The sequence below is a fragment of the Balaenoptera acutorostrata genome, chromosome 17, assembly GCF_949987535.1.
Source record: "Balaenoptera acutorostrata chromosome 17, mBalAcu1.1, whole genome shotgun sequence".
Taxonomy (NCBI): domain Eukaryota; kingdom Metazoa; phylum Chordata; class Mammalia; order Artiodactyla; family Balaenopteridae; genus Balaenoptera; species Balaenoptera acutorostrata.
This window is the reverse complement of record NC_080080.1, coordinates 10,160,491-10,184,812: the sequence shown is the minus strand read 5'-3', so window position 1 is coordinate 10,184,812 and position 24,322 is coordinate 10,160,491. Positions and strand designations below refer to the sequence as shown.

General features: G+C 42.7%; 1 protein-coding gene across 2 annotated transcripts in view; it reads right to left on the bottom strand.

The window, feature by feature from the left end:
* ADCY8 (adenylate cyclase 8) overlaps nt 1-24,322 on the bottom strand; it is a 228,347-nt gene that overhangs the window by 54,732 nt on the left and 149,293 nt on the right. Inside the window, exons 9-11 of one of the 2 annotated variants that reach the window (XM_057532097.1) lie at nt 20,728-20,828; nt 5,678-5,879; nt 3,520-3,609 (exon numbers count right to left, since the gene is read on the bottom strand). In XM_057532097.1, coding sequence (XP_057388080.1) covers nt 3,520-3,609; nt 5,678-5,879; nt 20,728-20,828 — 393 coding nt within the window. The remainder of the gene's footprint in view (nt 1-3,519; nt 3,610-5,677; nt 5,880-20,727; nt 20,829-24,322) is intronic. The other variant, XM_057532098.1, reaches the window with a different exon arrangement.

The following is a 24,322-nucleotide window of genomic DNA, read 5'->3' as shown; positions in this document are numbered from 1 at the left end:
ACTCCACTGGAAATACATCTTTTTTAAAGGAAAACTATTAAATAGACTGTGGGCTCTGTCCTGTGCTGGGCCCTTAAGGTAATGTTGAAAACTATACAATATTGTCCTTTCTCCTTAAAGCAATTTATAAATTTGAAAGGTTGGAAAAAATGTTCTAGTTAGATAAATAAATTATAGAAAGGATGGAGTGAGGGTACTAAGATGATGCCTTAAGGATATGTGAGCTGGCAGGAAGTAATCTGAAGGGATTGGGTCTACTTGAAAAAGAGAGGCTTGAAGGCTGGGTAGGACCTGAATTCATGGTGGAGAAATGGGAGAAAGTGCCAGGATACAAAGACACAGATGATTATACTTCTAGGGAAAATTGTTTCTCAGGGACCCTTTAAAACCATAGCATACTCTGATTGCTCTTGCAAGTATAGTTGACTAGTCATTCAATTGTGCCAGAGCAGAGAATAAAGGGGCTTGATTGTAAAATGAAGATCTTCCCATTGAGCCTCCCGAGAACTGCATTCTGGTGTTTGAGATGATGGGAATGGTTTGTGCATGTGTCTGTCATTCACTTTACAAACCTATGTCTCTTCGCTCCCCTCTTAGACTACTTCTCAAATCGTAGTTGGGACACGGCTTTCTTCACAGTCGTTTCCCATATCTTCACTCTTTTTTAGTAATTGGCAAGCTCCAGTTCAGAAATAAACTATACTTTATACCATATATGATGACAGCCTCTCATGTTTACGTCACATCATCCAGCTTAATCAACTGCTTCCGGCCTGAGAATCGTTTCTCACGGGTGAGGTGGAAAGGTCCGGTATACAGATGAGGAAACCAAGGCTCAGAGAGATGAAGTGATTTGCTTGGGGACACACACTTGTGAGTGATGGGAGGTGGTTGTGCAGATTAAGCCTTTTAGAAGGTTTGAATGTTTGATTCCTTCTAGTTTGGTAGACAAATCCTTAGGGAGAGAAGCACGGCCATATATGTCAGGATGGCAAATGGTGGGTCAAACCAGGTTGCTGTAGTAGCTGGTGATGGAGAGAGTCCAGATGCCCACATTTTAGGCCAGTGGGATTCCTGCACCTGATGGGATGTTGGGAGTTGGCGAACTTTGTCTATCAATAGGCCAGATAGCAAACATTTTTGGCTTAGTGGGCCACACCACCTCTGTTGTAACTACTCAACTCTACCGTTGTATTATTATACAAGCAGCTGTTGACATTGCTAACACATGAGTGTGTCTGTGCCCCAATCAAACTTTATTTACAAAACAGGTGGCAGGTGGAAATTGGCCTGTGGCCATAGTTTGCTGACCCCTGGGCAAGATGATCCTTTGTCTGTGGGAGGAAAATATTAAAACTTGGACTCATTTACTTTATCTCACTTTTTAACATTTCTATTTTATGTTTCATAATGTACATGGTATGTTAGTACAGTGGTATAGGTATGTAACTTAGAGATAAATATATATTGATGATGCAAGCTCTAAACCTTTTTACTTAGTAAATAAATCACAGCTGACATTTAATCAGCAGATACTTTGTGGTAGGTGTTGCTCTAAACACTTTACATGGATTAATTCACTTAATCCTCACAACAACCCATCAAGAAGGTATTCCTTTCATCCTTACTTTGCGGAGGCACAGAGATGAAGCTATGTGATGCAGAAACTTACCCACCCCTTTCTTAGGACTGGGAAATCCATGCGTGCTGTGGTCCTGAGTTTGGGAGTTCAAGTTTGGGGCCAAGGGTATATATCAAGTATTGATTCAGAGGTCCAGATTAGTACTTCACAAACACCAACTTCATGTCAGACCACATGTTAGAAGCTCAACGTTTGCCACCTCATCTAGGTAGGCACTGTGAGAACATGATATTCTTTAATTCCACAATCACTGCGTGAAGAAGGTATTATTTTTCCCACTTTACAGATGAGGAAGCTGAGGTTCAGAAAGGGTATGAACTGATTCAAGATTCTACCGCTACCAAGTAAAGGGGCTCAACTGGGAGTGAAATCCAGCGTTTGCCTAACTCTAAATGTCTGATTCTTGGCCAACTTACTGCCCCTTGGGACACTCCTCATGCCCTCCAAACGGAGAAGTTCTCAGGGAGCTGGTGTCCCACAGAGTCTACAGAATCGGAGCTCACTCATTACTTGGTGGGAGGAAGTCCCAGAGCACATGGTCTGCCCCACACAGCCCTGAAACCAGAGCTAGTTCCATCCTGCTCAGGACTTCCTTAGGAACAGCCTAGTTCTTCCCTAGGGACGGAGCCTGGATTCATAAGTATGAGCTCAAGAATAAGCCAGATATGGTTTGAATTGCAGTACTAAGTCTTAATAACTGAATTAATAAGAGAAGGACAGAAAGGGAGGAAGAATGAAGAGAAATGAGAAAGAATGGAAGTCAGGCATGAGTAGCACTGAGCAAGCTACTTTCTGAGCCTTAGTTTCATTACCTATAACAAGGAGATGGTAATACCACCCTCCACATATCTTGAAGATTTAACGATGTTATGCATATCAAGTAGATGCTCTATATCTGGGGTCAGAGGTGAGGCTTTCTGTCCTTTTCAGAACATTTCTCAGACCAATTCTGGGGCCAAGGTGAGATAACAAAGAGTCTTTCCTCCACCACACATTGGAGGGGGTCTCAGAGAATAAAAATCTACCCAAGGTCTTCAAGGCATAGGGTTGGCTGGGGCCTATTGGGATATCCCAACTGTCTTCCCTCCTGACCCAGAACTTATATCCCAATATGTGAAGGTCTGGGTCATGGCTTAACAGAGCCAAAGACTGTCCTTCGCCTGACCCTCTAAGCTGACCCCAAGGCCCAGGGCCAGACTAGTAGCTGTGTGGCCAAGAGAGGGTCAGACTTACAATATGACGGTGAGTGTCCTGTTGGGATACCTACTGAGTTTGTGATGCTCTGGGCATTTTCTATACCACTTTGATTTATGTTTAGCTGTTGTTTCTGCGTTTGTGATTTACTAGCTTCCTTCCTTCCTTCCTTCTATTTCCTCTTTCTTCCTTCCTTTTTCCCTCCTTCCTCCCTTCCTTCCTTCCTTTCTTTCTTCCTTCCATCCTTCCTTTTCCAGTGCAGCAAACTTTGAGGGATAACTCTGTGCCCTGCCCTATATTGGAGATAACAGCACATTCTGCTCTAGGGCTTTAAGATGAGTTACAGGAAATGAGAAGGGAAGAAGAGGCAAAGGGAAAGAGGAAAGTGGACAGAGGGGAAAGTGAAGAAGAAAGAAAAGGAGGAGGAAGAATAAGGAAGAGAGAAACAGGAAAGAGAGGCAGAGGAGTGAGCAGGAAAGAGGCAGAGGGAAAAGCAGAAGATACAAGGAGAGAAGGGAGGGCAGAAAAGGGGAAGAAGAAGAAAAGAAGGAGGGAGAGCCAGAGGAGGGAAGACGGGCCTCTGGAGTGCTAGCATGTCTAAGGCCCTCAGCCAGTCCTGCTTATCTGGAGCTGTGGAGATACCTAAGCCCCAGTCTCGCCAAGGGGAGCTCGTGAATAAATACCTCTGGGTAGGAGCAGATATCTGTAAACACAGCTGAGGAATTGAAAGTCAGGTTCTTCAAGGGTATCGACTTGTCAAAATCACACCACAGCTGCGGATTAAGAAAAAAAAGAACAACAAGAAACAAACAAAAAAAAACAACACAGGAACAACAAAGTCAGTGTAAGCTGGAGACGGGAGTCCTCTGCTACCGCTGTTGGGCTTCGGCAAATGCCTGGAGCAGGCCAGGCCCTAGAGGGGCTTGATTTCAGAATTCAGTGCCAGCTGGGATTTTTCCTTTCATTTTAAAGAAAGTACTGGCTCAGAAAAAACATTTGCAAGCCAGTCACGAAACCTGGGTAAGACTGCTCTGTTGACCCCCTCCCGGAGGGTCACTGGAGTGGGGCTTTGAAGAGAGAGCCAGGTGGCAGGAGAAAAGGTCTGGGAACACTCACAGCCTGTCTCCACGTCAACAGCTGGGCAGATTCGAGGGATCCAAGGGGGCACGCTTTCCAGAAAGACGCTTAGCGTTGGGGAGGTGGGCATTTCCTAGGCCAGAAATTGCTGTAGGAGATTCTGTGGCCCTCAGAAAAGCATAGCTACCGGTGGCCGAGTGCCCGTGCTGTGTCAGATACTTTGTACAAAAAGGCCTCACAACCACCTTGTGATGTAGCTACTACTTTTATCCCCATTTTACAACTGAAAAATATGGAACTCTGAGAAGTAAAGTAACTTGTCCAGAGTTGCCGAGCTGGTAAGCGGTGGAGCTGAGATTTGAACGCAGGTCTATCTGACTCCAAAGCCTCTGAACTTCCACTCCACTGTGGTACGGTTGGCCCCAGAGGTAACCCTGACCTAGAGTCATTGGGCTTATTTCCAAATCCCGCACCCCAGAAACATCTGATTCATCAAGACTTGAGATCCTGGCTACGACTTGGCAGTCTGTGATCAATGACCCTAAGTACTTCCGTTTTCAATTGCCATAATCTATAAAATGTTCATTAGATGATGAATTTAATTAGATTATGGTTTCCCTTTTCTTTGGGGATTTCCCTCTTTCTTCATAGACTCCTTTACTACGAGGCCAACCGCAGAGCTTGAGCAATATATACTCTAAGTAATTATTGGGCCAATTTGGACAATGGATTTCAGGCAGTATAAACCTCCAACACAGGGGCTGACAATTGTGGGGTTCACCGTTTGGGTCCCTGAGCACTTGGAGAGCCTCCCTTAGGCCCAAAGGGCACAATGATGGTTTCAGCCACAAGACGATGCCTCAACTAGCCTCCCTCCATGTTCAAAACCTGGGATCAGATAAATCTCTCCTAAAATCTAGATCCCTAAATCATGGAGAACACGGACTATTTGGATAGACACAGAAAACGCCTAGAGCGACTATGTTACCATTCTAGAGAGAAAATGAAATCATTAAAGCGTGGATCACCAAATTAAAACAATGATAAATACGGCAGTTGGAGATTCATCCGAGTTCGATGTGTCACATCCAATATGAACTCTTAGAACGTCATAGGTAAGATGCTCAACCCTAACCCTGAAATGCAGTTTCCTCATCCGTTACATGGGAACAATAATACCTACCTGTGGCACACAGTAGGTGCTCAATAAATAAACGACAGCTATTTATTTCCATTCCCCCACTCCCACTCCCAGAGATACAATTTGGCATATGAGAATGAGTGTGAGTCATGGAGTCAGACAGACCTTATTAGCAAGTTATTTCATGTCTCTGAGCCTCAGTTTCCTCAGCCATAAAGTGGGGATAATGAGACTTACCTCACGGGGTTTATGTGAGGATTAAACATGAAAAACACATAAAGCTCCTCCTTCAGTGCGTGGCACATAGCAGGTGGGAACTTAATAAGCAGTAACTCTTATTTACGATTATAATTCACTGGCCACTGAAAGTACAGAAACTGAAGGGCGTTTGGAGCTCCTTTAGAGCAAATAACCTCCGCCACTGGGAAAAAGACAATTTTCCACCAGTAAAATGCACAGTTCTGACAGTTTAGCCACATGTTCCTTCTCTAACCCTGAGCTTGGGGCTGGACCAGGCACATGAAGATAACTAGTACCAAGGAAGGCAATGTAAGAAGCTGCAGGTTCCATAAACTCTTAATTCCTGACTACACACTAGATACCAAAGGGCTTGGAATGCTTACGATATTTAGGATGGCGCCCAGGAAATTAATCAAGATGGACGCAAAGATGATGACATTCCTGGCCAAATAGGTCTCGTTAATCCAACAGCAAGTTTTCCGGAGGACCAGGGGCAAACACTTATAATCCTCCGCTGTGGTGATGAGGACCAGAGCCGAGTGCAGCATAATCAGGATGGAAAACTGGATGGCCATTGGCATCACCCTGCAGGGAAACACAGAACGTTGGGTCACGTGGCATTAATCGTGTGATCCCCTCTCGATGAGCAACTCTGGCAATCACATTCATGATCGCCCTTTCCCACTCCTTGCACCCAATAATTCCTCTAAAGCTCTGTTTGTTCAAGAAAAGGGCTATTAACAGAAGACTTTTTAAACCGGTTAAATCCATCCCTAGAATATTCTATTGAGAAACTTTGCAATGAACATCAAATATTTGGCTTGATCTATTGCTTCTGCCCATTTTTTTTCCCACTTCTTTTCTCATTCCTCTTTCTCACTAGGCAACTGCTGCCAAGGCAACACACCACTGGAATTCTCTCTCAGTACTCTGGCTGTGGGAGAGACCCACACGCACTTTCCCCTTCAAGGTGGGTTTTAGGAAACATTCTCCCTCCTGGCTGCTCTGATGGCAAGAACTGAACTTGGCACCTCTGCTCAGTTCGGTTAGTGATCATCATGGTTTGCAAAGACTATACTATGTGCTGTGTGGGACATGGGTATGTAGAGCTCATACTTGCCCAGGGCTTCAACATCACAGCCAACTATACATCTCAGGCTTCAAAGCTCTGTGCTGTGGTAGCTCCTGCCTATTGGGCACCTCCGTTGGGTGTCAGGCGGTGACCTAAAACCCCATCTCTGGAGGCATCTGCTTCCTCTCCTTATCAGCCAACTTATCACCAGGATTCTCCCTGGGAATTTATCCCTTGTTCTCTATTCTCTGTCCAGCCACTTGTGTCCTTGGCTGGCACCTGTCATTTCTCTACCTCTATTTTAGCCAGCAAACTGCTGCATGTTAAATGGGGCCTTAATGGACACGGTGGGAGATTTTATACCCGTTCCTTCCTCTAAAAAGTGAAGTTCATTCATTTAGCTTTAATATGTTGACTGGAGCTCAATAAATGTACATTTAGTGAATGAAGTTGAACCTACCTTCTTCTAAGGCTACCTCCTCTTATCCTCTTGCCTGAATTTTCTTATTTATTATTAATAACACTAGCATAAGTACTGTATTGAGCTCTGATTATGTGCTAGGCACTATGCTAAACACTTTATATATAATACCTCATTTCCATTCCTCAGAACAAACCTAAGAGGTCTTTTGATCTCTTTTTTCACATGAAGATTTAAGGCTCAGAGAGGAGTAACTTCCCAGGGGTTACTGAGTTGGTAAGTGTTAGAGCTAGGATTTAAAGTCCACTCTGCTATTCTAATCATTTTGGTGAGTAATGTATGTCCCATATTTGCAGTAATCTTTTTTGCTTCTGTGGTTTCATTGTGACATTTATTCGTTCAACAAGCTTTCTTTCTAGGTAGGCATCAGGGGTACCAGGACGAGAGACACATCTTGCCCATCTTCTAGGAGATCATAATCTAGAGGGGAATATGAATATACAAATGATGAACTATTACATACTATGTTATGATATAGAAAAGGTTATAAACAAACATCTTTTAGAAAATAAGAAAGGAAATCAAGGAAGGGTTCACAGAAGAGGTGACACTGGGGTTAGGTCTTGGAGGTTGAAGAGAAGGATTTTTGGGAGGAAAGACTGGGGAATGTGGACAAAGTAACAGAAGAATGGGAGTGACCAGTGTGTTTAGAGTTTTTCAGTGAGCCAGGTGGTGAGGCTTTGGGACTGGAGAACAAGTGGTCCAATAAACACTGTGCGAGAGGGCCCTGCCTGTAGGCAATGCACTGATATTTAAGATGTCTAATCAGGGAAGGACATGGTCATATCTGTGAGTGTGAAAGACAACTGTGGTGGAAGGTGGTGGGACTGAAGAGGAGAGAAAGTATTTAGAAGGTTTAAATAGTTGAGGCCTGAATTGATGAGGAAGGGACATAGGGTAACAGCACTGAAAATTGGGAAGTTCAAGGAACTATGCGGAGGTAATCTTTATTTATTTATTTATTTATTTATTTTTGGCTGTGTTGGGTCTTCGTTGCTGCGCAAAGCCTTTCTCAAGTTGCTGTGAGCAGGGGCTACTCTTCATTGCAGTGCACGGGCTTCTCCTTGCGGTGGCTTCTCTTGTTGCAGAGCACAGGCTCTAGGCGTGCGGGCTTCAGTAGTTGTGGCTCGTGGGCTCTAGAGCACAGGCTCAATAGTTGTGGCGCACGGGCTTCGTTCCTCCGCGGCACGTGGGATCTTCCGGGACCAGGGCTCGAACCCATGTCCCCTGCGTTGGTAGATGGATTCTTAACCACTGCGCCACCAGGGAAGTCCCTGTGGAGGTAATCTTAATAAGTGTTTTATATGTGTGTGTGGGGGGGCCTTTGGGAGAGGTAAGTCATTATGAGCAACATGAATGTTTTCACCATCTTACCTGGGTTAAGTGCAGGAAGAAAAGCTAGTCTACAGAGGTAAAGGGTGATGCATTTGATTTGGAGCAAGTTGAATTTTGGGTGCTTGTGGATCCTCCAGCTGGAGACATCTAGATGTCTAGGCAGCTAGAGGGATGGTTGTAGCACTCTGGGTTCGGAGCATGTAGGCGGTGGTTGAAAAGTCTGAGATTGGAGGAAACTGCCCAAAGAGGGTGTGCAGAGTAAGAAATAAGAGGACCAAAGGTGAAGCTATGGGAGAAGCCAATGGGCCAGAAGAAGAGATGGCATCAAAGGGAATTTAGGAAATGTAGTCAATACACAGGAGAGCAGGAGTGCATGGCATCGTGACAGCTGGACATTTAAAGGAGGGAGTAACCAAGACTGTCAATTTCCTCTGCATGGTCAAGCATCATGAAGGCTGGAGAGTGACTTCTCCTACAGCCCAGGTATCATTGTTGGAGGTTTTTGTTGCTGTTGTTGTTTTTAATGCTTGCACAGTTTTGATTTTATGGATCACCTTGATAGGAGATCTCTGCAGGTGTTTTAGATGAGAACAGAAGGTCTGTGTAGCAGTGGGTTCCCAGAGGGCCCTACGCAGATGGGTAACTTCCCCCCCGCACAAGCTGGAAAAACACTCCCTGACAACACACCATTATTCCTGGGCACCCAGGGGAAGCAAATGACAGAGAATGCAGGTGGATTGCTTTGTCAGGCACTCCCAGGAGAGAAGGGGTCAATTCCAAGGCTGATGTGTCTCAATACTGTGAAGCAGCCATTGAGAATACAAATATCTTGTTCCAAAGCGAAGGAAGAAGCAAATCAGGCAAAGGTGAGTCTGAAAGCTGCCCAGCAGGAGACTCAAACTCTTTCATGGTCACGGCCGCCATCCAGGTAACCTACAGACCTTCCACATGGCGCACCTTGGCTCTCACTGCTGCCTTTTCTCTTTCTCCACCTCTCGGTACCCCATGGGCAAATCCTTAAGCACATGCCCTAAATGCTGTGCTACTCCTACCTCTGTATTTTCTCACTCTCCGGGGGCGGTGGGGAACATCCTGGTCATCCTTCAAGGCTCGGTCTTTCTTTGGATTCTTCCAAGACACCTGGCATAAGGCTGAGTACATAGAAAGTGCTCAATAAATACTCACTGACTTTTCCTTTTTGTGGGGAGAGAAGACTGTTTCTCTTCTCACCAGCCTTCTTAGGCTGTACTCCCATCTGCACTCCCAGCCCCTCTGCCTGCCCTCGGGCTGCATCCTTTTCAAGTAGGAAGAAGGGCCAACCCTACTCCTCGGAATCCATCCGGAGTGTTCAGTGGGCCTGGTTCTCACTGCAGGGCAGTGTCGCTGTTAAAGGCCAGTGTTTACGGGAAGTTCAGATGCTTGTCCTCTCTTCCTCCTTGACCTTCCCTGTGGGAGAAGGCTTGATCATCTCTTCCCCTTGGCCAGGCCACCTCTTCCTTTAAGCAAGGAAGCTCAGGTTGCCCCAGGAAGTCCTGATGGGCAGGAAGTGAAAGGCAGGCAAGAGCAAAGCCTTGTGGGTTTGAACCTGTAGCTCTGAGACATAACCAGTAACACACCCTGGGCAAGGTATCGTTCTTCTGAGCATCTTAGTTTTTCGTGCATCTTATTTTAGTCTGCAAACCTGGGATTTTTAAGTCCACCTCCTAAAGGAGGCTCTGAGGTTAAAGTAATAAAGCAATGTAATGCTTAGCACATAATAAGAACTCAAGGAAACATTCATTTTCTTTCTCTATTCATGGTGAAAATCAGGAAACTAAAGGCATCTTAAAGATCTCTGGGAAGAGTATTAACTGCAAGACACTTTCTAAGCAAGGTACTGGCGCTACGTATAAAATTCCTCTGGAAATCTCTGCAGCAGCTCTTCAGCGTTCGTTTATTTCTGCACACATAAACATTATAACATCGGACTGTAATTTTTATCTAATTATAGAGCTACTCAGGCATCCAGGGATTCTGAATTTGCTTTTGCATTGTTGGTGTACATAAGAGGCAAGGAAACCTTTCATTTCTGAAATCGAATCTGAAAAAGAATGGCAAGGGATTTGCGAACAGCTCTATCCAAATCATTTCTAGACGTTAAGTTCTAATTTACCCTCTGCAGTGTGTCTTTAAAGCAGGGTCTGGGTTGGTACCATGACTGGAGGTTTGCTGGGGAGGCAGGGATCGGGGTTGGGGGGGGATGAGCGAGTAGCCTATAGCAGCTTGTGGTGCATTCGGAAACAGAAATGCAGACTGAAAGATGACCCTGGACTACCCTTGAGAATCTGCAAAAAGCCTGCGAGTTCAATAGTACATTTGATCCTCGTAGCAACCCTGAGAGGTCAGTATTTGTAGCTTCTTCATTAGGTGAAAATACGGTGACTCAGGAAGGGAAAGGGAACCAGGATTTATCAAAATAGGTATGGTTCATTTAATTCTTACCCCAACCCTGGGAAGCTGACATTGTTATTCCCATTTTACAGATGAGAAAACTGAGGCTTCAGAGAGGTCAAGTACAGACACATAGCCAGTAAGATGCATAGTAAGTAGATCTATTAAGATCCAGTGCCTCTTTCTTTCCTCTCTCTCTGCCCTCTCTTGCTTGCTTCCTCCCTCTTTTTCCTTTTCCCTCCTACCTCTTCCCTCCCTCCATCCCTCTTTCATTACCATGCATGCAGACTTAGATACACTGTTCTATAATTACAAAAGGTATTTTCTGGTCTTTCCTCAGTTTCCCCTTCTGGGAGAGGAACAGCTGCATGCATGTGGAAATTAAAGGAAAGCGCCAGGCAAGCACTGTCTTTCTTTGCCAGGGTCCATTAATTTTTGCTTTGGGGGCTGGGAATTAGCTGTGGTCATATGAGCAGAGATTGCCTCGTCTGCTAAAAAGTCCATGACAGAAGAAATGCGAGTGAAAGGCACCTACCATCTGTTCAGTCGCAGAGAATCAATCAGAAACAAAGTGAGTTGGAGGGGAAATGAGCTCACAGTGAAGAAAGCTTGGGCTGTGTCTGGGGCCCACAGGCTGCTCAAGTCCCACTACATGTGGGCTGTCTGGTCAGAGCTCAGCTTTGAAGTTGTCTTCACTATCAGTTTTTTCTCTTCACTGAGCAAGTGAGGTTGGGGTGCTGGCTGGTGTTTTAGCTCCTGGCTTCAGCTTGTACCCCATAGTCAGAGGGACTCCATCAAGCCAGCTGCCAGGCAAGGTTCCAGATCTCTTCCCCTGAACCCAGGAATTGGGCATCAAGGTGGCTCACCTTCCTTGGTCACCCCCCCTGGGAAGGGGGCTGGGACCCCTTCTTCTGTCCCCGTGCCAAGTCCGGATCCTCAGGTCCATCCTGGGCTCCTCCTCCTGTCTCATCCCCCGCACCTGGTCAGTCCTGGGAACTGTCACCCCTCCATCTTAAATACCGAGCAAATTCGTCCTCTCTGGTTCACTCCATGCCACTATCTTGTCCCTATTATTTGTCGCCTGGAGTTTTGCAATTCCCTCCCAGATGGTCTTCACAGGTCCACACCTGATCCCCTCCTATCATCGTCCAGTGAGACCCTTCTAAACACAAATCCAATCATCATGTCACTTCTTGGATTAAAATGCTTCAATGAAGTCTTCTCTGCCAGCAGGTCACAAATCCTCCACAAGGCTTACAAACCCCTCACCTCCAAAACACCCAGTTTCCAGCCCTTCCCACTCCCCTCCTTCTCAGTCCTCTCCCATAACCAGGAGGGTCCTTCAGGAGGTGGCTTAGGTGTCAGTGTCACCTCCTCTGGGAAAGCTGCCCTGACCCCTCCACCTCACTGCACTCCTACACAGCCCGTGCCACCCTTTCCCCATCCTGAGTGGAAGCACTATATCATAGTTGTTCAACTCATTTCTTTCCCCCGAGTAGACTGGAAGCTGTATGACGCCAGGGACTGTGGCTGTGTGGCCCCAGTGCCCAGCACAGACAGGCACATGGTAAGTGCTCACAGGATGTTTGCTGGGAGTGTCAACGCCCTGTGCTCCCCGAGTCCAGAGGGAAGCGTGCACCAGATCTGACCACATCCACATCCTCACTGGCAGGAGTGAAGAGGGGGGTCAAGGAAGTTTCGGTAGATCTGGCAAGACCCTACAAACACAGCTTACCACCCTGAGACCATCCTTTTTCCCAGGACCCTAGTCCGCACGTGGCTCTTGGGTTGTCAGGAAACCCATTCTCCTGTGGCATTCCCTGGTACCCTGTCCTGATTTATTCATTGCTATAGCATATACAAATCTACATGCATAGCATATACATATCTACATGCATACCATAGATGTATCTACGTGCATACCATAGACATATCTACATATGTATCTACATACATAGCATGTAAGTAGCTACATTTAAAGCATATATATACATCTAGACATATGCATATATTTAAATTATTTCTTTGTCTCCTTCCACTAGATTATAAGGCTCAGAAGGGAAGGGTTTTTTTTTTTTCTTGTTGTTGTTGTTTTGTTTTGTCTTTGTCTCGTTTTTTGCATTTTTTGTTCAGTGACGTAACCCCAGCATCTAGAACAGATCTGGCTCACAACAGGCAAGGTTTCCCCAGCCCCATTTGGAAGAGGTACCTGGTCCTTCCTTCTCTCTCTCATTTAAAACTTTTTTAAAAAAATTGTAAAATGAACCATAAATACAGAAAAGCACATAAGTATCACTTAACTAGTTATTTTAAAGTGTCTGCCTTAATAAAGGTCACTCAGTTCACGAAACAGAACTTTGCGGGGCATTCCAAAGGTCCATCCACGTCCCCTGCTCCAGCCATAATCCTCTCTCCCATCCCGTTAATCACTTCCCATTTCTTTATAGTTTTATCATCCACTTTAGACACTGCAGTTTAGTCTTGCCCATTTTTTGCTAAGTTTGATTTGTCTTCTAAGTCTTTAGAAAAAATCTACAGGTTCTCTCTTTATCTCATGCCTTACAATTTATTTATTGAAGAGTATGTGCCCTTGACCTGTAGTCTTTCCCACTGTCTGGATTTTACTTCTTTTTCTTTTAATTTATTTTATTGAAGTATAGTTGATTTACAATGTTGTGTTAATTTCTGCTGTACAGCAAAGTAATTCAGTTATATATATCTATATATACTTTTTCATATTCTTTTCCATTTTGGTTTATCACAGGGTATTGAATATAGTTCCATGTGCTATATAGTAGGACCTTGTTGTTTATCCTGGATTTTACTTTTGTATACTCATTCAATATCTTCTGTCCCCTGTGATTCTTGCAAATTGGGAACTGGATTCCTGGTCACACAGGTTTGGCCCCTTTGATAAGACTACAGACTTGTGTTCTTCCACCAGGATATACATTTGTCTTTCCTTTTTGTGCTGTCAACTCCTAGATCCATTAATTCATTGAGAGTTGGAAAATGGTGATATTTTAATTCTATAATTTCTTTAAATTGTATTAGCTTGAATAATTTTATGATGTTTCCTCTCACCTGATCTTGCAGTTCATGCAGGAAAGACAGAAAAAAAAAATTGTTTCTTTCCCTTTTTTCACTAGTTTGCAATACAACAGATCAGTTCCCTATCATCCACCAAAGGTTATCAACCCTTAAAAATGTCATTATAAACTCATAAAGTTTAAAATATTTGCTGTTTTTTTTTTTTTAAAGAGATTGGAGTTTATTTATTTATTTATTTATTTATGGCTGTGTTGGGTCTTCGTTTCTGTGCGAGGGCTTTCTCTAGTTGTGGCAAGCGGGGGCCACTCTTCATCGTGGTGTGCGGGCCTCTCACTATCGCGGCCTCTCTTTTTGTGGAGCACAGGCTCCAGATGCGCAGGCTCAGTAGTTGTGGCTCACGGGCCTAGTTGCTCCGCAGCATGTGGGATCTTCCCAGACCAGGGCTTGAACCCATGTCCCCTGCATTTGCAGGCAGATTCTCAACCACTGCGCCACCAGGGAAGCCTATTTGCTGGTTTTTGATCGACTGTTTTAACAATGACCCACACTGGGGCTAAAATTATTCCATCTTTGGACAGTGGAAGCTTCTTCAATGCAGTTTCTGAGTCCTTTAGAGGTACTAAGAAGCATGATGGCTTCTTCGCATTCTAGTAGGACAAGAGGTTCCAGGCTTATCTTGCACATTTCCTGTCCCAGCCATAGAATCAAACATATCTCCAAAATTAAAAAAAACAAAAAAACCAACTGTGATATGTTACTCCACAATCTGGCCCCTAGTTATGCTCACATATACTTATACTGGGTTGGAAATTCTTTCTAGGATTTCCCATATTTATATCTCCAATCCAGGATACCATCTTCCTTCTAGTTCTCATGTCTTCTTAAGCTCTTCTTGCTGTGAAAGTTTCTCAGACTTCCTTTGTTTTACTTTATTTTTTATTTTTTAACATCTTTATTGGAGTATAATTGCTTTACAATGGTGTGTTAGTTTCTGCTTTATAACAGAGTGAATCAGCTATACACATACATATATCCCCATATCTCCTCCCTCTTGCGTCTCCCTCCCACCCTCCCTATCCCACCCCTCTAGGTGGTCACAAAGCACCGAGCTGATCTCCCTGTGCTATGCGGCTGCTTCCCACTAGCTATCTATTTTACATTTGATAGTGTATATATGTCCATGCCACTCTCTCACTTCATCCCAGCTTACCCTTCCCTCTCCTCGTGTCCTCAAGTCCATTCTCTACGTCTGCGTCTTTATTCCTGTCCTGCCCCTAGGTTCTTCAGAACCATTTTTTTTTAGATTCCATATATATGTGTTAGCTTACGGTATTTGTTTTTCTCTTTCTGACTTCCTTTGTTTTAAATGACTTTTACCGTTTTGAGGAGTACTGGTCAGATACGTTGTAGAATGTCTTTCAGTTGGGATGTGTCTGATGTTTCCTCGTGATTAGGTTATGGGTTTTGGGGAGGAAGCCCACAGAGCTCATCAACATGACATCGCTGCTGACGTGAACCTTTATCAGCTGGCTGGGGTACTGTGTACCAGGCTTCTCTATATACCCCGCCATCCACGCTGTGGCAGTCACCTCCAGCAGAGCCATACTTGAGGAGAGGGGCTTAAGTTCCACCTCACTGAGCACAGAGTATCTACATAAATTACTTGGATTTTTCCCCATGGGAAATCTGTCTGTTCTTCACCTTTTACTTATTCATTCAACCATTTATTTACATCAGTGAACCTATGGATATTTATTTTATATTTTGGGTTATAATCCAATACTATTTTATTTATTTTCTTGCTCAAGTTGTTCCAGCTCTGGTTCTAGGGAGCTTTCCCTGTGTCCCTTTGACATACTTCCATGTGTGTGTATGTTTTATTTCCTTCTTTTCTGGCCCTAAATCATGTTCCAGGCTCCTATTGTGTATTTACTACCCCAGACTTAGAATCAGCCAGCTCTCCAAGGAGCCCTGGTTCCTTATATTGGACATGGATATTAGAAATCAACATCAGGGCTGTGCTCATTGCTTGATGTGGCGTTACTACTGAGACATCATTGCTCCTGGGCGTTCTCTGCTGACAGAGCAAGGACACACATATGTGTATTCTAATCTGTGTCAATAAACATATCTGTGTTTACACAGACAGCCTATATCTAACTATATCTATAGTGAGCTAAACAAATTCATACTAATGTCTCCAACTCTAATCCTTTATCATATGGATCATTCTAGCGTTTTCTCCTTGCTTATCTGTAACCTTCTCCGTCAACAGTGAGAAACTTGACTCCCCCAGTCTTCCATCCATTTACTTAACTGTTCAATTATAGCGCACATATACTGTGGTTCAGGTTGTTCACACATAGCTCCATGAGAAACACCTTTATCAGCTAAAGCAGTGTTACTGTGCAGTTCTTTTTGCATTTAGTCCTCAAGAGTCCACACATCTCCAAAGCTACTTAGGAACCACCTTTTCTCCCCAACCCCTTTGGGGAGGTTGTTTCACACTTTTAATACAGTTACGTTCTTTTATCACAGTCTGATTTCATCATGGGTTTCCCTGAACTCGTAAGCAATTTTAAAACATTTGTACACATTAAGGTTTTCATTCTTTGTGCTGTAAAGTTCTATGGGATTTTACAAATGCATAGTATCATGTATACACCATTACAGTGTCATCCTGAATAGTTTTACCAGCCTAAAAACATCTCCTGGGCTTCGTCTATGCAATAATACTCTTCTTCCTCACTCCCCAAATAATATCCTCCCTCCCTTTGCATGCTATCTGATTTTAATTGAGCATTTCATATGATTCCATTTTGTTTCCTTTCTTAGCATATCAACTTTATTTGTTTTAAAATTTTTTTAGTGTTTGCCCTAGAGTTGACAGTACGCTTTTGAAATTAATCTAGGTCTACCTTCAAATTATACTGTAGCATTTCATGCGTAAAGGGGGTACCTGAAAACAAAGCATCCTCAATTCCTCCCTCACATGCCTTATTGACGCTGCTGTCATTCATTTCACTCATCCATATGTATAACCACTAAATGCATAGTTATTGTTACTTTAAACAGTTATCTTTTAGATCAATTAAGAATATGAAAAAAACATTTTATTTAACTTCATTATTCCTTCTCTGATGCTCTTCCTTTCTCTGCGTAGAGCAAGTTTCTGACCTACATCATTTTCCTTCTGTTTGAAGAACTATTTTTTTTTTAACATTTCTTACAGGGAAGGTCATCTGGAAATGCCATTTTTATTTGTCTGATAAAGTTTTCATTTCTCTTTTGCTTTTGAAGCATACAGACTTCTAGGTTGGTGGCTCCAGGTCCGTTCTCTTCTTGCTTGCAGCGTTTCTGATGAGAAGCACCGTGTAATTCTTCCTGTTCCTCTATAGGTAAGTAGTAACCCCCTCCCCACACGGCCCCGTGCTGTGTCTTCTGTTAAGACTTTGTCTTTGGTTTTCTGCAATTTGAATATGACATACTTAAGTGTGTTATTTATTTGTCTGGTTATTTATTTATTGTGTTTATCCTGCCTAGTGTTCCCTGAGGTTCCTGGTTCTGTGGTTTGGTGTCTGTCATTAATTTTAGAAAATCTTCAGACATTATTACTTCAAAGATGTTTTCTGCTCAGCTCTCCTTTTATCTCCTTCTGGTATTCCAATTATGCATAAGTTACACCTTTTGGAATTGTCCCAGAGTTCTTGAATGCTTTGATCTTTACTTTTTTAAATGTCATTTTTCTCTTTGCATTTCAATTTGGGAAGTTTCTATTGACCTATATGCAAGCTCACTGATTCTTTCCTTGGCCTGTTCAATCTACTGATGTGCCCATCAAAGGCATTTGTTATTTCTATTATGGTGTTTTTGAGTTCTAGCATTTCTTTTTGACTTTTTCTTAGAGTTTCCAACTCTTGGGTTGGAATATATTGCCCATCTTTTCTTGCATGGTGTCTACTTTTCCCGTTGGAACACTTGATATGGTAATAACAGTTATTTCAAATTCTCTTTCTGATAATTTCAACAGCTGTGTCATAACTTGAGTCTAGTTCTGATGATTGCTTTGTCTCTTCTTCCCTTTTGACACGACTTGTAATTTTCTGTTGAAAACTGGTTATATTGTATCAGGTAATAGAAACTGAGGTGAATACACCTTTACTGTGAGGATTTATAAATATATTAATCTGGCTAGAGGTTGTGCTATGCTTGGTGTTTGCAGTACCTGTATGTACCAATGACTCCAGTTCTTCTTGTTTCCTTGTGTCTGAACCGAACTCCCCTAAATACTGAGAAAGAATCTGGGTCTTGCAATTCTTTCAGCCACAGCCCGCAAATAATATACTGGATTGCTGGTGGGGGGAGCAGGTGTGGGGCATGGGGCTTTGCCAATCCTTTAAATCTCCTTTTTGACTTTAAAATATTCTTCCTTTCCACCTTCTATTTCCCTTAAGGCATTATGTGCTATGTTTATGTGCCCTATGTTCCCTCGTATTAAGTCTTCATTTCTGAAATGTATCTTTCTTTTATTTTTATTTCCTTTTTGAACACTCTTCCCAAATTGCTAAGTTTTTTCTAATTCTGATTTAGGCTGTCATTTGATGTCTTAAATCACATTAAGGGTTTCAGTTCTTTCTGAAATAGTAGGTTAATGTTTTGTTATATGTTGTAGGCATGTCTTTCTGGAGTGCTTTCACTGCCTATCAGGATATTAATCTACTTTTAATTCTTGTTTTTCTTATAATAGCTTATTATGGGATTGTCATCAATACATTTCGTTGCTAATTTTTGTGTAAAATTAACCTGGTTGAACATTTATAAAGAGGTGTTGTTTGGGATAGTTTATGTTTTATCTCCACAGAGACTTCTTTAGTTGTTTTCACATAGTATTCAAAACACGATGGCTAGATTCCCTTTCCACTTTTACTTGGACCCTCCCTTCTTCATTATTAACCCTATTGTGAGTAATTTTTTTTTTTTTTTTTTTTTTATTGTGAGTAATTTTGATCCTATTCATACAGTTCCTTCCAGGGCCCTATGCTGGGAGGGAGATTTGACTGGTCAGTTTTGGGAGTTCATAGTGTCTGACAATTCTAGCTCTTTGGACCTTAACTGCAGACCTTTGCGCTCACCTGACGTTGGATTGGGCAAACCCCCTCCCACTTTCAATTGCTTTTGCAATTTGGCCCATGGCACTTCCCAGTGAATATCTGTTGGCGATACTGGGGCTCTTTTCTTCCCAGATATGACAGATGCCTACTTGTTTCTTTCCAATTCCTCCCACACAGATGCTGATATCACATCCAGTCTTGGGGCTCTTGGGAGATTGTCATTCCCATTTTTAAATTTATGGGTTTACCACATCACCTATTTTTGTTGTAAATATGGTCCTTGAGGTTTTTGGTGTTATGCAGTTGCTCAGATATGTGGGAATTCTGAGAAATTCAGAAATGTACTACTTCTACCACCATCTTCCCTGCATCCCTTTTCTCCTTACATCCCTGCCAATCTGGAAAAGGTCAAGCGTTGCCATTCCCTGACTGTTAGTTAACCTGAACGTCTTTCCTTCACAGAAGCATGTTACAACCTTCCTCAAAAACCTTCAGGGTCTCCTTCCAGGTCTCCTTCCTGCTCCCAGATTCAATCCTAAATTCCTTACCAGAGCATGTGGACGTTGCACTCCTGCTGGTCATCTCCCTCTTCAGCCATGGCATCCACCACATCCTTGCACAAAGGCTTGACCCTTGAGTCTTCCGTTTACTCACCGTGCTACAAACACGAGGTCGTTCACATCTCTGTGCTTTTGCCTGCACTGTTTCCTAAGCTGGGAACACTCTTCCACCCTTTCTCCCTCATCCTACTCAGCTCAAAGCATCACCCCTTCTGCCAACTTTCTTTAAACCACCTAGGCAGAATGAATCACCGATGTTGGCACAAAGCAGTTAAGTAATTAAAAGCACAGACTGTCTCTGTGTTCAAATCCCAGCTCAGTCATTATATAGATGGGGATTCGAATGCTGCCTTACTTATTGGTTATTTTTGAGGCTTTATTGAGACAATCTGTGCAAAGGATTTAGCACTTTCCTGGCATATAATAAATGCTCAGTAACTGGAAGCCATTATTAACGTCTCTCTCTCTCCCACTAAATTATATCTTAGAAGATGCAGACTTCCTCTTGCAAAATTATACCATCCTCAAGGGCTAGCAAGTTGCTTTGCCTGTATTAGACATTTAACTAATATTTGTTGATGTTATTTTTAACCACACGAAAGGGAGAAATTCCTGGTTAGTTTAGGGAGAAGGGAATTTATCTGAGAAAAGAGGCAAGGGTTACTTTACAGTGCAGGAAAGAGGAAAACACATGGTCATTGGACTAATCCAGAACTAGATTTAAATGCTGGCTCTGGCACCCATAACCTGTATAATAAAAGTCTGTGTCTAATAGAGTCTTAAGAGTCCAGGCTGTGGAGCTAGACTTCCTGGGTCTGAATCCAGGCTGTAACATTTTTCAGCTGTGAGAACCTGGGCAACTTATTTCATTAATCTGGGCCTCAGTGGGATAATGACAGCACCTACCTCATAGGGTTGCCATGAGAATTAGGTGTGTCACTGTATATAAAGAATTTGGATCAGGGACTGGCCACATATATTTGTTTGTAGTATTATTAGAGTGCCAATTTTGCTGACCTTGGAAGCTATGATCCTGTATCTATGAACAACAAAGAGGTAATTAACAAAGGGACAAGTTAATGGTGATGGAGGGACTTACACTTACTTTCTGCATTCATGGGTGCAATGTCAAATAAAAGGGAGGCCTATGTTGATTTTGGTTGTTGTTTTTATTAAGATTGGGAAAAAGCTCTTGCCTTGGTAGAGTCATGAGATTATTATGCAGCGTAAGACAACCAGAACAGACCCTGATACTGTCAAATATTTTGCTATGAATCCTGGATCCCGTTATTGTAAATTCTGATCCCTTGAAAAGGTCAGCGGCTAGCTCCAGGTGAGGGCCCATCAGCTCACAAAGACATTTCATCTGATAACTTAGTCCCTTCATATTTACCTTGAGGAAGGAAGCAAACTTTGTATTGCCGTGATAAATAGAAGAACGATAAACGCACAGACCAAGTTTGATTTGAATACTTCGTCCCTCATTTGAGAATACTGTAATTAAAAAAAAAAAAGGAGAATGAATTACTTTGCAGCAGAGTTGGGCACTTGGAAGAGTTAAGTTTTACTAGTGTTTGGAGTTGGGGATAAACATCAAGAAGAGACAAGGCATTTAAATGTATATATTTTTTAAATTAAGAGGCATCCATATCTTAACAAAACCTTCACGGAACATTATCTCCATCCCTCCCACCAACCTTCCAGTGAGAGCCCAGGGGTGAATACGATTCCCTTCATAGTAAAGGGGAACGTGAGAGGGACTTTGCATAAGCTGATAAACCAGTTCTCCTCTTCCCTCCCAACTAACATCACTTTAACAAAACAGAAGAGCACACATCCATATACACAGCAAATCAAATTCACATTGACATTCTTCATGAGTAAACGTTCAGTCAGTTAAGGATCTTGCTCTTGTGGACACAGGGAAATTTTTGACCAGAGATTCTGCCTCTTTTTTCATAAACACTATTTAAAAAATAAATTCATGGAATCTTAGAATAGAAAACAGCCAGGGAAATCTCCAGCAAGGGCAGCTGTTTCATTTTGCACAAGAGAAAACAAAACTGATCGACCAATAGGCTTGATTGCCCTTCTGTTGGCTGCTCGAGGTGGCCCCGGGGAATGGTGGTAACTTTATTTTGATTATCCAGAGTACTCAGTAATTTCGTTGTCCAGCCTTAAAAGCTTCTGGAAGGTCAGCACTGAATGTGTATATACTTGCCTTAGTCCTGCCTAGTTTCCTGAACCATCTTCTAGTCACTGAGGAATAATTCAATTCCTTCAGAAGAAGAAAGGATTTTTAAAGCTGAAAAAGATCTTAAAATGAACCTAAACCAAGTCCTTCTTTTTACTTTAATGCCAGAGAGGTCTAGTAACTTGCCATAGATCACACAGCACAGAGCATTTTTGGGGGTGAGAACAGAAAGCTAAGCAACGGCTTTGGAACTATATGATCCCTGATTTGAATTTCACGGTTATTTGATAAAGGAAGCCAGTAAACAGAGCTATCCCAACATCTCAGGGTCTATGTCCCTAATACCAAGAGAAGGCTTTGGTCAGGTCAATGAAACAAAATTAGTCCAACTTGTTGATATGGGAGTCATAGTCAATGGTTACATGATTTTTATTCTCTTGCCTACTTCTTGGTGTGGTCTGGGTTTTAGACTGAACTCACTGATCAATGTCATGGCTGTGATTTGGACAGTGGCAATGACAGGTAGCTGGTGAGATCCGTGGGGGAAGCACAGTGCCGCTCAGAAACTGCACATCCATTGCTGTCTTAGGGCAATGCTTTGTCTACTCCCTGGTGTTGAAGCCTCTGCCTGTTTGCTGACAACCTGCTCCCTATCTAGAGGGGAACATGCCCCTGAAAAATCGCTATAGCCATTTTCACTCCTGATAAAGCTACAGAAAATCCATGTTACTGATAGTTTTCAAGAGCCCTACCTAAGAACAGGGCACCATCAGAGAGACACACACATACCAGCTTGAAGATAAAGGAGCCACAAAGCAGTTAATTCAAAGAAAGATAAATGTCTGAATTCCTTCTAACAACCGATTGCACAAGATCTACTTATTCTTTGTTGGCTGTCTGCTTTCAAACCAGCTTGGTTATATAGATTTAATAATGAGATTTTAAGAACAACAATAATAATTTTTCAGGTACCTAATCTCTCTCTTGCTCCTTTTCATCATCTTCATCTTTATCACCCTCCTCATCAACTCCTCATCACTACCATCATCACAGCATCTTGGAGTCATGATGGACCATTACCTATAACATTGCCTTTCCATAACATCCCTGAGGACTACTCAAATGCCTGCTGATTATCATCAGATGACCTTTTCTGCTTTGTTGGTGGCAGCGGGGTTCTTTTCTCCGAGCTGGGGCAGGGCATCCTAGGGTTTCAAACACCCTCAACTTGAATACTCCTAGCGCCTAAGAGCTCATTCCTTTGCAAAAGGATTCCTTTCCATTTTGGGCTCTTTCTCACTGTGGGAAGGTTTTTTTCCTATCGATCCCAAGCCTGAGTCCTGACTCCTTTCCTGAATGTTTTAACTGATGACTTAAAAAAAAAGTCACATAATCATCATTTGTCCAGACTAAAGTTGCATCTGGTTTCACGTTGTTCACTTCCTTCAGAAGTCAAGCTGGTTGGTGACAAAGTATCTGCTGTACCTCCAGATCTTCCACTAGTCAGTGTTTCACTGTGAGCAAAGCCAATTCCTTTTAACCTCACTTTTCTTATCTATCAAATGGGGGAATGAATACAATTCATAGGTTCTGCAGTGCTCTTCCATTTTACTCTATTTTATTATGCTAGAATTTAATAATAAATTCTATTATTTTCAGGTTTGAACTCCAGTGCCTAGCACAGTCACAGAAAGGAATATTTGTGAAGATGAAACCAATCAAATATAAAATACTGGGTTTCATAAGGGAGTGTACTTTGGAAATGTAAGGAGACAGAACTATGGAAAGAACGTTCCTAACTGGCTCAGGATGAGATTGAGTGATGATTCATTTCACTTCCTCTTGACTTGTGAAGAGCTGATCACTCTGGTTCACAGCTATTATTAAGCTACACGTGTTCTCCTTCCTGCCATAGGCAGACTCTTTACCTGGTCTCTGTTCTGTCCTCACTTGGCGCCACATATTCTTTTCTACCTTAGTGGTGAGCATGGACTAATCTAGAGCTAGACGACCTGGATGTGAATACCAGCTCCAACACTTACTAGCTACGTACCTTGGACAAATTTACTAAGTTTTCTGTGCCACAGTTGCCTCATCCAGAAAAAGGGGATAATAATAAAAACTATCTCGTATGGGTTGCTGGGAGGAGGAAATGAGTTAATATATGCAAAGTGCTTAGAGCAATGCTTATAGCACATGGTAACCTTACAAAAGTGTTTACTATAATCAATTAATTATACATATTTTATTGCTATACTTGTTACCTTTTTGAAGCCTGCTTTTCAACCACAGTGTTGCTTTCTAGAATGTTGTCCTCTATTTCTCTGTACAAAATTATACCTTGTACTCAGTAGGATCCCCCAAAGTGTTGCTGACTGATTGGTCCATCAAATTAGAAAAGATTCTTCAAAGGGGAATTATAATCTCGTATGCAGTCTTTTGTTTTAGGAAAAGACTTTGCCCTTCTTCCTTCCCTTTCTTCCTAAAAGATCCTCCATCAGTGGGTGGAATTCTCCCTTCTCCAGGGACCTTTAGGAAAGCTGTCCTTGGAAATGACCACTGGGTCCTTATAATTCATTGAGTCCTTGGTCTGTGGGAGGACTTGGCAACTGTATATGTTACAAATGAGGAACTTCAGAATCAGATAGGGGAAAGAGCTGGTCAAAGTCCATTAGGTGGTTGGTGGCAAAGTTCAGACAATAAGCCACATCTCCTGGCTCCTAGATCAGTGTCTTTGGGCAGGAAATGCCTGAAGACAGTAACTGAGCCAACTATAAATGGGATTAATACCAAT